The 15,649-nt window shown below is 39.2% G+C and overlaps 1 protein-coding gene across 3 annotated transcripts in view; it reads left to right on the top strand.

Moving 5' to 3' along the window:
* Positions 1-50: 50 nt before the first annotated feature.
* SYNJ2 (synaptojanin 2) overlaps positions 51-15,649 on the top strand; it is a 69,821-nt gene continuing 54,222 nt past the window's right edge. For 2 of the 3 annotated variants that reach the window (XM_085297999.1, XM_085298000.1), the window contains exons 1-2: positions 51-322; positions 10,348-10,434. In XM_085297999.1, coding sequence (XP_085154125.1) covers positions 202-322; positions 10,348-10,434 — 208 coding nt within the window. In that variant the 5' untranslated portion in view covers positions 51-201. Of the gene's footprint in view, positions 323-10,347; positions 10,435-15,649 lie in introns of those variants that run through there. The other variant, XM_085298002.1, reaches the window with a different exon arrangement.

The following is a 15,649-nucleotide window of genomic DNA, read 5'->3' on the forward strand; positions in this document are numbered from 1 at the left end:
GCTCTCCCTGCTGCGGAGGGGGGGCGCGGGGGGCTGGCGGCGGCCCCTCGAGCGGCCGCGCTGCCTCCGCCGCCGGGGCGGGCAACGGCCCCCGTGTCGTTGGCGTCGGGAGAGCACGGCTGGCCCGCGGCGGGGCTCGCGGGACACGTCCCCCKCCGGGCCGCACCGCCCGCGCCTTGCCGCCTGCGGGCGGCGGCCCCCATGGCTCTGAGCAAAGGGCTGCGGCTGCTCTGGAAGCAGGAGCCGGGCCCCAGCGCGCTGCTGGAGGCGCGCGGCCGCCGGGACTGCCTGCTGCTGGAGGCCGGCACCGTGGCGGCGCTCAGTAAGTGCCTTCGCGCCGGGCCTGGGCGGGGGTCGTAGGGAGGGGCTGGGGTGTCTAGGTTGTGCGTGGGGTGGCGGCGGGACACGTAGGGTGTGGAGGGAGCGAGTGGGGTGCCTGTGGGAAGCACATCTGTGGGACGTGTGAGGCATCTGTGGGGTGAGTGTGTCGGGGACGTTTTGCATCTGTCGGACACGAGTGGCGTCTGTGGGACCTATGTTGCATCGGTGGGGTGTGCATGTAGTGTCTCTGGGACACATTGCGTGTGTGGGGTGTGCGTGTGGCGTCTGTGGGATGCATGGGGTGTAAGTGTGATGTCTGTGGGGTGGGGACACTTGTGGGCAGCTGCTGGGCGCTGGGGCGTGGTGGCCGTGGCCGAGCCCTGGGAAGTTAGACACAGTCTTCCTTGTCGGGCAGAGAGGAGAGGGGGAGAGGGAGTGCGAGGACCTGGTCAGCAGGGCACCGACCGTAGGGCACTCGTCCCCTGTCGCTTTAAACCCGGTGTCCAGCATGGCCTCAGGGCTGCCCGCTGGTTGAAGCTGTGGCGTGGCCCCTGTGCTCGGCCTTGGCTGGCATCTCAGCCGGCATCTCTTCCCTGTGCTGGTTCTGCCCCTCACCGTTTTTTCTCTGCTCTGGATGCCCTTAGCCCTCTTGCCAGGAGCCAAGTTGGGAGAAACAGGAGAGGCCACCTGCGTACCTTTGTGGCCGGGGTGGCTTGGTGCAGCGCCTTTTAATGTACAAGTCTTGTACAAGCCTTATTGCAAAGGAGGCTCCAGATAAAGGGATGGGACCCAGTGCCTCTTGAAGAAACTTCTGTTTAGCTACTTCAGCCGTCAGCGTAGACATGCAGCTCACAGCAGAGATTGCACTGGACGACTTGCTTGCGACTAATGTCCTGTGGAGAAAATACAACTCCTTGCTGCAGTGCTGTTGCTGCCTTTGTGGTTGTGCTGTGTGTAGTTGTTAACTGAGTGTTTGTTTCCTAATGGAGGAGCTGGGTTCTCACCTGGTACAGTGAAGTCACAAACATACTCAGCGGCAGCTCGTCTTGCATTTTGATACTTGCTGCCCATGAATTAATGCAATGCTGGTGTTTGGACAGTCACAGAAAAAACAGGTGGTTGAGAATATAAGGTACAATAAGCATTGCAGGGGAACATGTTGTGCTTTTACTGTGTTATTAAGTTGTTTTGCATGTAATAAAGGTCCTGTTCTTGCAATCATGCTGTGGTTTACAGTGCTACAGGAGTCTGTATTCTAGCAGCTCAAAGAAAATGGGGAAGATTTAAACTGTAAACTCTTTGTAGTAAGAACTGTGTGTATTTTGTGCTTTGTACAATGCCAGTGACAGTGTCAGCACTGAATCTGGGCCCACAGAGGAGAGGGACCGGGGCATGAAGAAGCTGAATTGCATCTTCCGTGATACACTGTAGCAAGCCATCCAGATTAAAATGCTTCATTTTCACATGTTAGGGGTTTTATGGGTGAAGAAAGCCAGTAAGTCTACAAGTGGCAGATGATTTTCATGAAAATAGTCCTGATAGTGGAAAAATTCTGACTGCTGCTGATAAAGAGCTGTTACTGTCATACTCTGTTTTCTTTTTTGAATTTTGTTTTAATTTTAGATTGCATAATACTTTGTGGCTTTTGTTTCTTGTTGAATTCATTGGTAATACTAGACCTTAACGTACAAGGAAAAAGTGTAATATCTTTTCTAGATTTTTTTTCCCAGTTTTTAATAAAGTGATGTGCAAATTCTACAAAGTCTGGCAGTACTGTCATTTTAGTCACTTTCACGGATCCGAAAGCCTGTTGGCATTAAGCTCTCCATTGGCATCAATAGGTTTTGATCAGGCTTTTGTTATTGCGATGAAAATCCAAAGCAGCTCTACTAGGTAAAGCAAGTGTGCATAAATAAAACTGAGAGACCAGTGCTCGTCTAGTGACCAAGCCATTTGTATTACCAATAGTTGGTAAGATTTTTTGCAATTAACTAATTACAGTAGCTTTGTCTCCCCCAGTGTTGCTGTCCCTCRTTTTGAATTGCTATAACTAAAACAGATTAGAGAATTTATGTAGACTCTTTTAAAATGTGTATTTTCTGCAAACATTTTTGATCAGTGATCTGTGTAGTGGCATGTTTCCCATGCCTTTGGAAGTCAGATGTCACTTCTTGAGAAAGTTGTAATCATTCATGCACTGGCATGCAGCCTACTCTGTGTTAATAGCTTTACCATTTTACTTAATTTGATTTCTCTTTCCCTGCCTGGTTTAGTTCCTGTATTCTAGGAAAAGCTAGTTTAATCCAGTTGAGTCTGTTTAGTTGGTTTCTTCTGTTATTTATGAAGCAAAGGACCAGAAAAGGAGGGGAAAAAACAACAATAGGCACTGTGATGGTAAATTTACAAGAATTATGAAGAAACTCCACAGCCAGGATGATACCAGAAACAGCGTTAATTAACTTTGTTTTGTTTTACTAGACTTCAGGTTTGTACTGACTGTAACAAATTTCAGTGGAAGGTTAACACTTTGTGTGTGTGTGTTTCAAAAATACTAGCTTTAGGATTATATTAATTTTGGCCTGATTCTCCATCTCTAAAATACTGTCTTAAAAATTGCATACCTGTGCCTTATGCAAACTTCCACGCTCTATATAAAAGCAAATACGTATACCGGAGCACTTGGGTTGTACAGCAGTTCATACAGTTCAGCAACAGCAACCTCGTGTGAGTAAAACTGTAGAAAGGAATAGTCAAAGCTGAACAAGGAAGGACTGAAAATAAATTTATTCTTTGATCATTATTATCTTTCCATAATTACCACACATCACTTTGCTCTTGAACAGGTATATGACATCTGTTTTTTTTGTTTTTTTTTTCTTTTGAAACTTCAGTCGCTTCTGTAATATTTTTGTACCAGAAGAGACTTAAATGTTTTCAGTTAGTTACTTCCTTCTTATTAGCTAGTTCAAGTGGCAGAATGGAGTGAGAACCATCCTAGAAGAAGAAATATTGCAAGTAATCTGAAAAACATAAACTTGTATGAGCATAGTTTCTACACAGGCCATAGACCTCTGGCAAACCCATAATTAATAAAGTCTTTTCAAATATGTAAAACCAAAAAATTGGTATTATGTTAGAAGACTGCATCCTTTTTTTCCTGCCTCAAGAGGACGTAAAAATCATGATAATTTTAGTTGTAAATTGGTTACAGTTCAGAATTTCAGCTTCCAGTAATTTTATACTTGAAAAATAGCTGCACATTTGATATCTCAGTACTGAGAAGGTATTTTAGAGATCTTTAATTGTCCAGGAATTCAGCAGCTTACAAAATAAGGGCACTCAGACTATAAAGTTTAACCTAAGAAGCTCTTAAAAGAATCAAAGAAACAAAAAGCGGAGGGAAGTCTTGCTACTTAACTTTTCTGTATAGTGTAGTAAGAGTAGCCACACAATCTTCTGTACTGTAACAAATTAAAAGGTATTTTTAAAAATTGAGTTTTCTTCTTCTCATGATGTCACTGTAGGGGGAAAGGTAAAACTTACTGTTTAGATTTTAACAGTTTATTTTGTAAGAGGCCCTTTTTGCCATTAGCAACCCTAAAGTTTTAGTTCTGTCCAGAAGGATGGATGAGAGCCGGAAACAATCCTTCCAGGGATTCTCTGAACTAGCACATTGCTAGCTAGCTTCTGCTGGGAGAGAAACTTACAGTAATGAAGGATAAGGAAAAATTATTATTGATTTAAAAGGTTTTGCTTGCACAGTAGTGAATATAGATATAAATGCAGTTCCTACTTCTAGCATATAACAGTTTTAACATTTTACAGATGAAATGAACTGCATGCTGAGGCTCTAGTGCTAAAAAAAAATGTTAATTATAGTAGGTAATCTCAGTGAACAGTCAACTGGAGTGTTTTTAAAGAAATTCAGCACCATATGTGTGTTTTTGCAAGGACAGAGCTAAAGGGTACACAGTTCTTTATTATAAGCATTTTGATTCTGGAGTTAGCATTACTGAAGGTTTGCACAACACCTATCACAGTGGATCCTAAACTACTGTGGTCTTTTGAAAGTACTGAGATACAATGATGATACAGTGCAAGTTTTTGCAAATAAGACTGCATGTTTTTTCTCCACGAAGAAGCCTCCCAGATTTGGGAAGTAAGCCTTTACTAAAGAGAAATTTGCATATAGTTAGGTGGTGTACAGTCCACAGGGCAGCTCTGTGGCTACTTTGCAGCGTCAGTTGTGGGTAGAGTTTGTGGTGGCCCTGTGATGTGTCTGTACTAATACTCTGAGTGAAATCTGAATATAGCCTTGCAGAGAGAGGGCTATAAAACCAGGATGTGGCACTTAGTACCTAGCAATGTTTTTTGTACAGAATGCAATCTCTGTGCTGTCTGTACCTGCACACTTTACAACTAGTTTTAGTTTTGTATTTATGTGTATAAATATGCCACTGGGTGRGACTATGGAAATCAAACACCAATACTTGTGCAAACTTGTGTATGTGAAATGACTGCCATATTGCGGCTGTATTTCTATGCGCTATTTCTATATACTGTCCAAAACAATGAGCCCTTCAGCATGACTCATTTCATTCTTTCATTGGGGTATTGATTTAGCTAATCTGAGTATTCTGTTTGCATTCCTAAAACTTACTGTTCTAAAACTTTCCTAGAACTTCCTTTTTCTGTAGTCTAGTTGTGGTCATTTTTTTTCCGTTTGGGGAACCCTACAAATCTTGTAGTAGAAGTGATCCACTTGGCAGTAACCTTGCTTTGCCCAATTACACTTGTAAGGAGTCTTTGCAAACCATGGATTCTCAGGCTGAAATTCACTGCTATAGGTTATAGGAGCAACAGTGTGTGTTATAATTCTTTTGCTGTTGTTGAAATGCAGATTAGGTACATAGAAGAGGGAAGGTGTCTTGGCATAAATACAGAGTGTAGGTCATAAGATTAATATCCTGTCTATGCTAGGGAACCCTTAGTGCTTGTGAGGTGTATATTTTGCTTGCTGGGTCAAGCTCCACAGGTGAGACTTTTCTTTTGTTATTATGTTCTTGAGATGACTGATTCTGACCACAGGAAAAGGCACTAGAAACCTAGTGTTTTCATTATTCCATTCTTCTTTTTCTCTTGGGAATGAATATATATTCATATATACACATACAGGTTATATTATATATGAAAACATAATCCCTCACAGGAATCAGAATGTTACCAATATAATAAAGAAATCCACTGAACTGATTTTTCCAAATAATGCTTCTTTTGTTTTATTGAATTTTCAACCAGAAATGTTGCTCTCTAGAAAATAGGTAAATAAATTATTTAACATTTTGAACAACCAGACATTTTTAACTGTGACTCTGCCCACAGACCTCTTCCCAGCCCTGTATTGCTTGACCTGTGTGGGATTACAGAATACAGCCTGACTTGCATAAAGCCTGAGTAGCTTAGGTTGAATGTGAAAGGGAAGGTTTTAGTGCTGAAGGATAATAAATGCAAATAAAAATAAAACAAAGTGTTTCAGGCCTCTCAGAGGATGACAGAAAAAAAAAGTTGGAGGCAAGTTAATCATCATTCTCACTTGTGATCTTGTGTAAGAAATTTCTGTCTGGTTATGAATTTGCTTTTTCTGGGAGAAATTCATACCCCTTTCYCCAAATGCTAAAAGAAGCACAAATAATGGAAACAAGTTATTGAGGCAACATCATGTCAAGCCTATAGTTCTACAGATATTTTAGAATGCTGAAGAATACATATAAATATATATGTAGTGGTACTTACAACTAAGCAGATGTCTAAATACTTGCAGAACTAGGCTTAAGAACTAGAGGAGAGAGCTCGAATCTGTAATGTCTTTTCTTAAAGGGCTCTGTTCTCTGTTTCACCTGACTGTTGCAGGTGTTACTGTCTCTATCCTTAATGCTGGATTTGGAACTAGGGTATCTTTCAGAGCTTTTGTGAAAGCCGTTACAGAATAAAAACTTTCTCTTTGGAGCCTTTGACAGAAAATCACAGTTGTTTTCATGTTACTGATTGAGTACATGCTGCATCTTTGGACCCATCTAGCTGTTAAATGTTGTAGCTAAAGCTTGATTAAAATATTTTTTTAGTTCTAGTTCCCATACTGTTAGACTGTAGACCAAGTTCTTTGAATCTAGCTGCAATAGTTTTAGTCAGTACCATGAAAACTACTTCACTGTTCTTCTGTTAAACCTTCTAAAGAGAAACATTTAATTCTGTAATTCCCACCTCTCTTTCTTCCCTTGTCTATGTGTTACCACCCAGAGGATGATGTTAAGAAACTATGCAACAGTTTTAATTTTCTGTAGTGGGAAGTCAGATGGATTAGTTAAACCAGCACTGAAATTATTCAAAACTCTGATCTGTGCAATGAAGCAGATAAGGGCTGAGCACATGGTCCATCAGTGTGGCTCAGCTTGTGGGTACAGCAGCCCCCAGCAGAAAGGCGGTACCTTCTTAAAATGCTGCAGATGTTTCCAAAGTTACCAGCTATCTTCTTAGAGGAAAAGGGTCTGTAAAAGAGGGAGCGTGAAGTACAGTATTCCAATTGACTAGACAATCTAGTAAAAGAAAGAAAAATCTGGTGCTTAAAAGGTTATTTTTAGGGCAAATATAACGCATGTAAAGATTAAGAACTTTTCCTCATGTTGCTTGATAACTTCATAATGTTTTACAACTACAACACTTTACAGTTCTATAGTAGTTTTTCCCTTTAACTCTGTTCTTCATCCAGCATAGGCAGTAGCACATATGTTGGTTTTGTTTGACTGTTTCTAGATACTCTCCTTCTAGTTCTGGCTCTTCTGCACTAGCATCATATGCAAATAGCAAATATTTCCAGAGATGTTTCAGACCAGGTTTGATACCACTTTACCACTTTCTCGAGATTTAGTAATACAACTTATCAAGATTTATAAATATTTCTTTTTAGTAGTAAGATATGAATTGACTCAGGCCTTCTGCAGTGTCCTTTCAGAATCATGCTTTGCCTGGTCATCCTTTGTATGTGCTTTTCATAGTGGYGGTTGTTGGGGATTCCTTCTCCCTCACTCCCTTCAAAGAAAATAAAAATTGGCTGGGCTATGTCAGAACACAGTGGAGCTTCCCAGTGCTCAGGGGGAATGCAGCCCTCGTGTTACTTGTGCACAGGCTGGGCATGGAGTGAGACATTACTGTGCTGCAGGGTATGAAGAAAGAGTGAGTAATGCCCCTGAATCATGACTTTTTTATAGAGGTTGTGTGGGGCAGAGAATGCCAGCCTGACCTCTTCTGCATGAGGCCTGGTCTCTGTCCCACCTGCAGCCAGAGCCTATTGGGAAATGGTGGAAATGCATCTTAGGAGAGTGATGGGACAAGAGTCTTCCAGGTCCATCAGTAACTATAACATTCATCCACAAAATCTGATTTCTACAGGCTAAAATTTTCTGGCCTCTGCATCTGCACAGACCATAGGCCAGCAGCTATGTCCGTACGGCACGTTCCCTCATGCTTTATTCACACATGAGGTCTTCAAGGCATGCTGTATCTTCTGAGAACGCATGGAGGTGGTCAAGGAAAGACTGTGTCACTTTGTCACTTTTTTGGTTTCTGGATCTAAATTGCTTCAGGGAACAGAATGGATCACAGAATAAGTAACAGAATCTTCCATACGATAGACGTTGGCGAGTTGTTAGCCAGCCTGAAAGAGTGGCAACACAGTCCAGGACCCTCTTGGAGTTTGCATTAGGAGCTGACTCCTTCAGGCAGCTCTGCTGAGGCTGATGCTCTGACTGATCCTACTGTGTAGGCAAATGTTCTATCTGTGTTGGCAAATGTCTGCCCAGAGGGGATGGGTTTTTCTGTACCAGTATCGGCAAACCAAGCTGTTGGCTTGGTGTGTTTTGTGAGTTGTATGCCAGGAGCTGATGAACGTGTGTGTAGTGCTGCTTGCTTCACCTGAGAAGCTTTGTTGGCTCCTGTGGGTGCCAGTGTCCACTGCATCTTGCCATTAGCTGCATGAATTTTGTGTTGCTTAATTCCATGCTGATATAAATTCCGTTCTTCTGGATCATGCTYTTAATAGTCGTGCTAGAAGCCAACTTCCCAACCCATAATTTTATTTTGTAGAGTATCACTGTACTTTCAGGATGTCTTTTGAATGCTTTAAGGTTATGCCTAGCCTGCTAGTTTGCAAACCTCCACATCAGTCTGAGATCTCACTTTCTTTCTGTTTCTGACATGCTCTTTTTTCCTACAGGTAGAATGTTTGAAACAAGATTTTTTTTGATTTTTTTTTCTTTTTTCTTTTAAAAGGGATGAGGATAAGCTTTTAGGACAGAGAACAAATGAGAGCAAAATATCTGTGTTTTTGCTACTTTCTTTAGTTACTAAAGATGACACAGAAAAAGAAACATTAGTTTTTTAACCTCTCTAAAAATATATATATATATATGTATATAGAAATAAAGGAGGCCCAGCAGAGCAGAGGATTTTTTTTTTAATGAAACATTTTTATATTGTATTTAAACAGTTTTTGCTGAAGTTTTCTTTGAAGGGCCAGAGAACTGAGCTTCCAGAGTCTCAGCTCATAAGAGGTGCTGCTACTGAATATTTAAACTGTTACTGCTGAGAGGTTTACATTATCCAGTAAAGATCCCTTTATCCTCTTTCTATTGCGTATGTTTTATTTCACTGGTATGTGTGGTATCAGCATTTTACCAGTTTCTTGTCATCCATTCAGTGTTTCTAGGAAAGCAAAGTAGATAAGTTGTACGAGTCTGATGTTAAAAAAAAAATTAAGAAAAAATAGTCTTGTCCTCTTTAATCATGTTAGATACAAGAACTGAGACAAATGTGTTTTTATTTCCTTTGGAGGTTGTCTCTACTAAGGAGTTAAGAAATTATGCAAGTGGAATTATTCTTCCTTTCACTTCAAAATGTCAAAGACACATGAGATTTTTGTTTGTTTTCCATGCTTCTCACTGAGCTGCTTGCTTCTTGAGTTAGTGAAAAGAGGTCTGTTTCTTTGATTTCTGTTTCATCATCCATTGCAGGCAGTTCAATTTGTCCTTTTTATGCCAGAAGGTTTTGACTTTTTTCTAACTGTTGAAGTTTAATAGGAGCATAAGACTCTAAAGTATTGGCTAACTTCTAGAGGTACCATGTTTCTTTATCAGCTGTTCAAGAAGTAAATGGACTTTTGAGAACCACAGCCTGTTTTCCTCATTCATGAGTCTAAATTTACTCCTCATTTGGAAATATATACAACATGCAGACTTATTAGTTAAGGAAGTAACTTATTTTTACTTTAATGTAGCCAGTGACACGTTTGGGCCATTTTCTGGCGTAATATCTAAATACTCAGTCTGTGGGACTCTATTAACTCCACTAGTCAGTTGTTACAGAAATATACTAATCTAACAACATCTGGCCCTTTAATTTTATTTATTTATTTTTAATCAGCAAATTCTTACTTCACTAAAATGCAAGTTTAGTTCCTCTTGAAATCAACTTCTGACATGCTGTCTGTGTGAAATCATGTTATCTTGAATACATATTTCTTTCTGAAATTAGACTATGCAAATCTGGATATGGAAACCATCTTTTCTTGCATGTCAAGAAAATATGTATTATATTTTAGCTTATGGCCAATTAACTTTTTCTTTGGTTTTTATTTTAGAAGTGTGAAGTTGTATGTGTCAGTTTGTGCCTTTGTATATTCTTATATTGATGTGGCATCTGCTAACATTTGCACAGTACATTGCTTATGATCATGATGTTAGGAAACCTCGTTAGTGCCTTTCTTTCTTCTAGGGCAGAGGCAATTCACTCCCATAGAGCAGTCCCACTGCTTGGTGACTGTGTTCTTAAAGCAATGTAAACCTGTATGTGTACTATAGTTGTTTTGTTTATTGCGTGAAATTACCTGTGAGGGATTGGTATAGACTATAGCAATCTGAAAACTTGGTAAGAATTGGAAAACTAAGGTTTGCTGCCTTTTATTTTGTTTCTCAGCTCCAGAAGAAAAGGATGCAATTAAAGGACAATATGAAAAACTCTTGGATGCTTATGGCTGCTTGGGGGAGCTTCAACTGAAATGTGGTAAGTGACTAACTGTATGAGCAACGTTATAAAATGCCCAGACATGCTGGTAGTCTGTAGTGCCAAATAGCTGAAGTTGTCTGGTTCCTTCGCTTTTGAAAACTAATTGAACATCGTTACTTACAGTTTGAGAAAGGTCTGTTTCTTTTTCTACGTTGTGTCAAAAGCATGCTGCCAAGTGATTTTGGTTTTTCCACTTTTGTTTTGTCTAACATTCTTAGCTACCTGAAAAATAATTGTAATTTTTTTTACCWTGTTTGTCCAAGACAAACACTGATTTCCCCTTCTATTTTGAAGGATCATGTCTAAACACTGACTGATTGTGGCCACCTGTGACTGCAGTCCTGCTGATTCCCAATCCTTGCTATAGTGCTCAGTTTCCTCTAAATGGGTAATTGATATGGATGAGGATTTGCAGAAACAGGCCTTTAACTTCAGTTAGTATAGTATGAAATGTTTACTGTCATATCTGTAAATTTCTCTACAGTTTGGGAATCTTGAATTAGCAAAAGATGTTTTATTACACRGTGTACAGGAGGAATGCTATTGGAAATGGTGTGTTACAGGAACAGGACTGCAGTCATTGATTTGAAGGTAGTTCAGATTGCAATTCATTGCTGAAAAAGATACATCAAGACAAAAAGTTAATGAGGTTAAAACATGGCACACTTAAAACCTCAAACCTTGACATTATCTGTGTTCATTAACGAAAGCACTATACACCGTGTTCCCATGGTCTTTTGATCATAAGCCTTGGCTTTGACAGGAAGGAATGGAGGAATGACAGTACTGTGCTTACCATATAAGTTAGTGCTTGGTCAGGGGATTTGTCAAAAGCAATGGTGGTATGAGCACTGCCATATTTAGACCAGTACATGTAAACTTAAATTTTTACAGCCCACCTACCTTCCTATGAATTGAGTAATATAACTTGGGGTTGATTTGAAGTGGTGGCTGCAACCTGAAAGCTTTCTGTTTCCTAATTTAAAACTGTAGATGCACCTAGTCATTTAAAATTAATATGGGCTTTTTGCTTGTTTTCTTTCTTGTGGAGTAATTAGGCATTTCTATGGAGATTAGTATCGATTTGTTAATGTAATTAAAAATGGAGGGCTTGTGGTTGTTTTTTCTTGGCGCTTAGACCTGTTTTTCTGCATAGGAGTTTAATTAATCCTGCTGTAATAGTTAAGGAATGCAGCTATTGATTTCAAGTTGTTCAAGCTGCAGATGAAGATAGTTTCTTGTACATGATGGGATCTAAATAACTCCTTTTTTAGTATGTGTATTAAAAATACGAGTGATTTCAAATGGGGTATGAAATACACTCAGCCTTACTACTTACCTTTTCTTTTTCTCCTTTATTTCTGTGTTCTCTGTGTTCTTACTTTTTGAACAAAACTTGCTTAATTTCAGTGCCCACACAGCATGAGTTTTTCCTCTCTAAGCTCTGTCACTGCATCCCTGTCTTGTGCATGTCTTGGTACAGGACCTCCTTTGAAAAGGATTGTTAAAAGATTATTGGTACTTTGATAAAGAAAGTTTAGTAATAAAGGTTAACTGCTAGTTGTGATTGAATAAGTCAGAAGAGTCATGTTGTAATGTTAAACAAATATAAGCAAACATTTTCCTTTGCTGACCATGTTTAAAAAAGCAGAGATGATTGCCTGCCTGCTACCTAACCAGTAAAAAAGTAGCTTATTTGTTTTCTCAGTCTCAGTTATCTTTCATTTTATGTGCAAGTACATCCATCACTTTAGTTATTGCTTACATCATAGATTAACATTAGGAAAGAATGCAATGCAACTTTTTTGTCCCCCCCCCCTTTTTTTAACTAATGCATTCTAACAGCTGCAAACAAGGACATAATTCACCATTTTTTTACTCAGCATCAGTAATGAGTTAGATCTTGTTCAGTAATCCCACTGTTGCTTTCTCACTAGCGAGACCTGCAGACCATAAGCACTAAATTAACAGAAAATATTTTTAAAAGTATATTCCACTGGGATATTAAAAGAGTATATTTGTAGAGCAGAAGGGGAGACATGAAAGATGTCTCTGAGAACTTTAATTAATCTGTAAATATTGCTACTTAGGAATCCAAATAAAACACATTGTATGCCTGCCAGAGTAAATCATGCTTTTCACAAGAAAGTAGATGAAATATGTGAATCGGGCTTACAAAGTTAATGTTTTCCAGCAGTAAAAACATTCACTTCTATGTACTTATGTCTATTAACATAACTCACTAAGTTCTCCTGCTTTCTTTTGTGAGATGGATAGCAGCGGAATGAATTGTACAGTGTTTCTGAGCTGTATCTCAGCCAAGATTTTGCAGCCAAAGAAGATCTAGCAGTGGCAAATACATTTTAAGCAATGCATTAAGAGCTGGACTTGCAGTGTTTGGTTTAGACCCTATGATGTCAGTAAGGGTACATATATATGGTAGAATTTTGATACCATCAGCAGTGTAGGTTCTTCGTTTTCATACAGCTGCAATATCTGGGGAGACACTCAATTCATTTGGCTGTATGTATACTCTTGGTCTTWATATATATTGTGTGTGGAAATCTAAAGGAAGAATTTTCAAACACGTAAAGGACAACTAGATGCCTATTTCTTTCTCCTTCTGAAAACTTCCTAATATGTTATTTTACTTGGAAGAGGGAGAGAGTGTTTTTGAGGCTGAAACCACGGTCTCGGAAGTCTTGGTCTTCTCCATGATTCTGCTGTAGGTTTCCTCAGAGATTTTCAAMTAATTGCTTGGAATCATATCCTCTGCTCTGTTCTGGTGCTGATCCAGCAGCAGAATCCAACTGATTTTGAAGGGAGGTAAGAGGCCATTTGAAAACTGTATTTGAGAATTTGGCTGTGGCACTTTGGTCTATAAGGAGAGGGTGAAAATACTTCCCAGATATTCGTGTTTATTAATTCTTCTAGCTCAATTACTAGAGTGATACAGGGTAAGTAAGTAAGTGAAAGGTTTCTATTTAAAAACCCTCAAMTCTGATGTCCATGGAAATGGAGAGCGGTAGATCTGTGCATAATTTGGAAAGTAGCTGTAAATATGGTCAGTGCAGCCTGATCCACAACATCAATATTGAAAAGAAACAAAAATTTGCTGGATATAATAACGCGAATCAAAGTTCTAAAAAATGCAGGGTTGTATTGAATAAGTAATCCAAGTTTTCAGTTGAGGTATTACTGTCCTGTAAAATGCAGGTGAGATGGAACTGAATAAGTGAACATCAGGCTATGGCATGATTGTATTAGGATGGAGGGAAAGCAAAAACTGGAGTGAATTAATTTTTAAAAGGAAAAGGCAGTCTTGAATGAAGTGTTTGCAGCTATAAAGGAGAAAATAAGAATTGACTATTGCCAGTTTTTCATTATAGCTCATGATAGGCAGCTATGAAATCATCCTATAACTGTAGGGGAAGCAATTGCCTTGAGTCATGAAGGCAGATTAAATATAGCAACTGCAGCTTATTGTTGAGGGTAACATACCAGAACTTTATTTCCTATATTGGCCTTGCTAAACTTTGATTAAGGCAGTTGGCTTCGTAAGAGCTTTTTAAAAAAATGGGTGAAGTTATTTTTGTCTTGTTTCCATGCCAAATATTCTCCATCCTCTACCTCCAGTGTGCAACCTGGTAAGAGGTCATTCAGCACATATTGCTGTGAACAGTTCATTTCTCCCGTTCCTTTGAAAGTGTTCTTTAGAACTGATTGTGGTGATTTATGGTGATTGACAATAAGTCAACATTTGTATCTCTGTACCTGAGATCAAAATTTGGTCCACAGGCTTTGAGAGAATGTTTTATTTTTCTTTAGTACTGTCAATGAGTTTTGCTTTTGCATAGATATGTTGCTCTAGTAAGCATGACCAGAAAGGAGCACTTCACTTTTTGCTCTGATATTATTTCATAGTCCCTTTAAAACACCTAGATTATATCCCTGGGAAATGAGGGACACTTCCATAATTCTGGTTCTCTGTTGTATTCTGATGTCCCTGAATCACTTTTATTTGTCTATAAAGTTTAGAATGGCTAAGTGAAGAAGGCTTGTATATTAAACTAGTTTAAAAAGTTTTTTTTTTTTTTTTTTTTTATAGTTTGGTTTCTAAGGTAAGTTGCCCTGTAAATAGTTTGCAGCTGACATGGATGTGGGTACAAAGTAAAGTGTAGAGTCAGGCCTGGAGCCTTGATCACTTCACAGGAAAAAGTTTTCCATTTTTTAGGTTRCTTTTCACTGGCCTTAGTGCTGGCTGTATTTTTCATTTATCAGGCACTTTGCAGCTGTGTCAGCTGAATGTAATGGTTTCTGCTACTGTGCTAGATATAGACATCAAGAAGAATTAGCATTTTTTCCTCTCAGCTTATTTCCATTAATTACTTTTTTTGTGGTAAGAACTGTGGGCTCCTATTTGAAGAAATAAGACTAGAGTTTAGCTTGTCTCCTATTCCAAGTATGCAAGGAGTACCTCGGTGCAGGAGCCTGGGTAGGCTGGCCACAGTGAGAGACGCTCAGGGCCGCTGAGCTCAGGGAGTTGAATCAATGTTAATTTTACTTTTGATTCCAAAGATGTACTTCCAGCATTCTAAAACTTCACTGACTGACTTGTTTAATTTATGATTAACTTGATTAAAAGGTGACTGCCTATTCTGTGGCTTTAGTATTTCTTTTTTTTTATTTTGTTGTTTATGTCTTAGCAGAGCAAACAAAAGTGTCCTGAATAATGTTTAGCTTCTTTCAAGGGTATGTAAACCCATAAAATGTACTCCATAGTGATGCTATTGGATGGGTATAACTGGACCATATGATGTATTTCCGTTGTGATTGATGTTAGTATAGTACTGTAAGTGCTATTTCCATTAAAAAAAATTTGCTGGAAACTTAAAAGGAGCAGTATTTTTAATATAGTTACAGATAGTGAGCTGCAGTTGTGAAAAGTTAAGGCTTCAGGGCTAAATGGAGTAGCTTCCTATGAGCTTTATGGAATGTGTAGGTATTTCAATTTTATTTATTTCATTAAAATTGTGATATTTTCACAGCTGATGCAGTGCAACTGTTTTATCTTAAAAAAATATATATCGTCTCTTTCATACACTATGGCCTCACAAATCCACCCACCTTAGGAAATTCGATGTTGTGTTGAGACCCAAGTTATTTCTGTGAGGGAGTTTTCAGTAAACCGGGAATGTATTTTCTTGCATGC

The sequence above is a fragment of the Rhea americana genome, unplaced genomic scaffold, assembly GCF_003343005.1.
Source record: "Rhea americana isolate MKP2758 unplaced genomic scaffold, rheAme1 scaffold_134, whole genome shotgun sequence".
NCBI lineage: Eukaryota > Metazoa > Chordata > Aves > Rheiformes > Rheidae > Rhea > Rhea americana.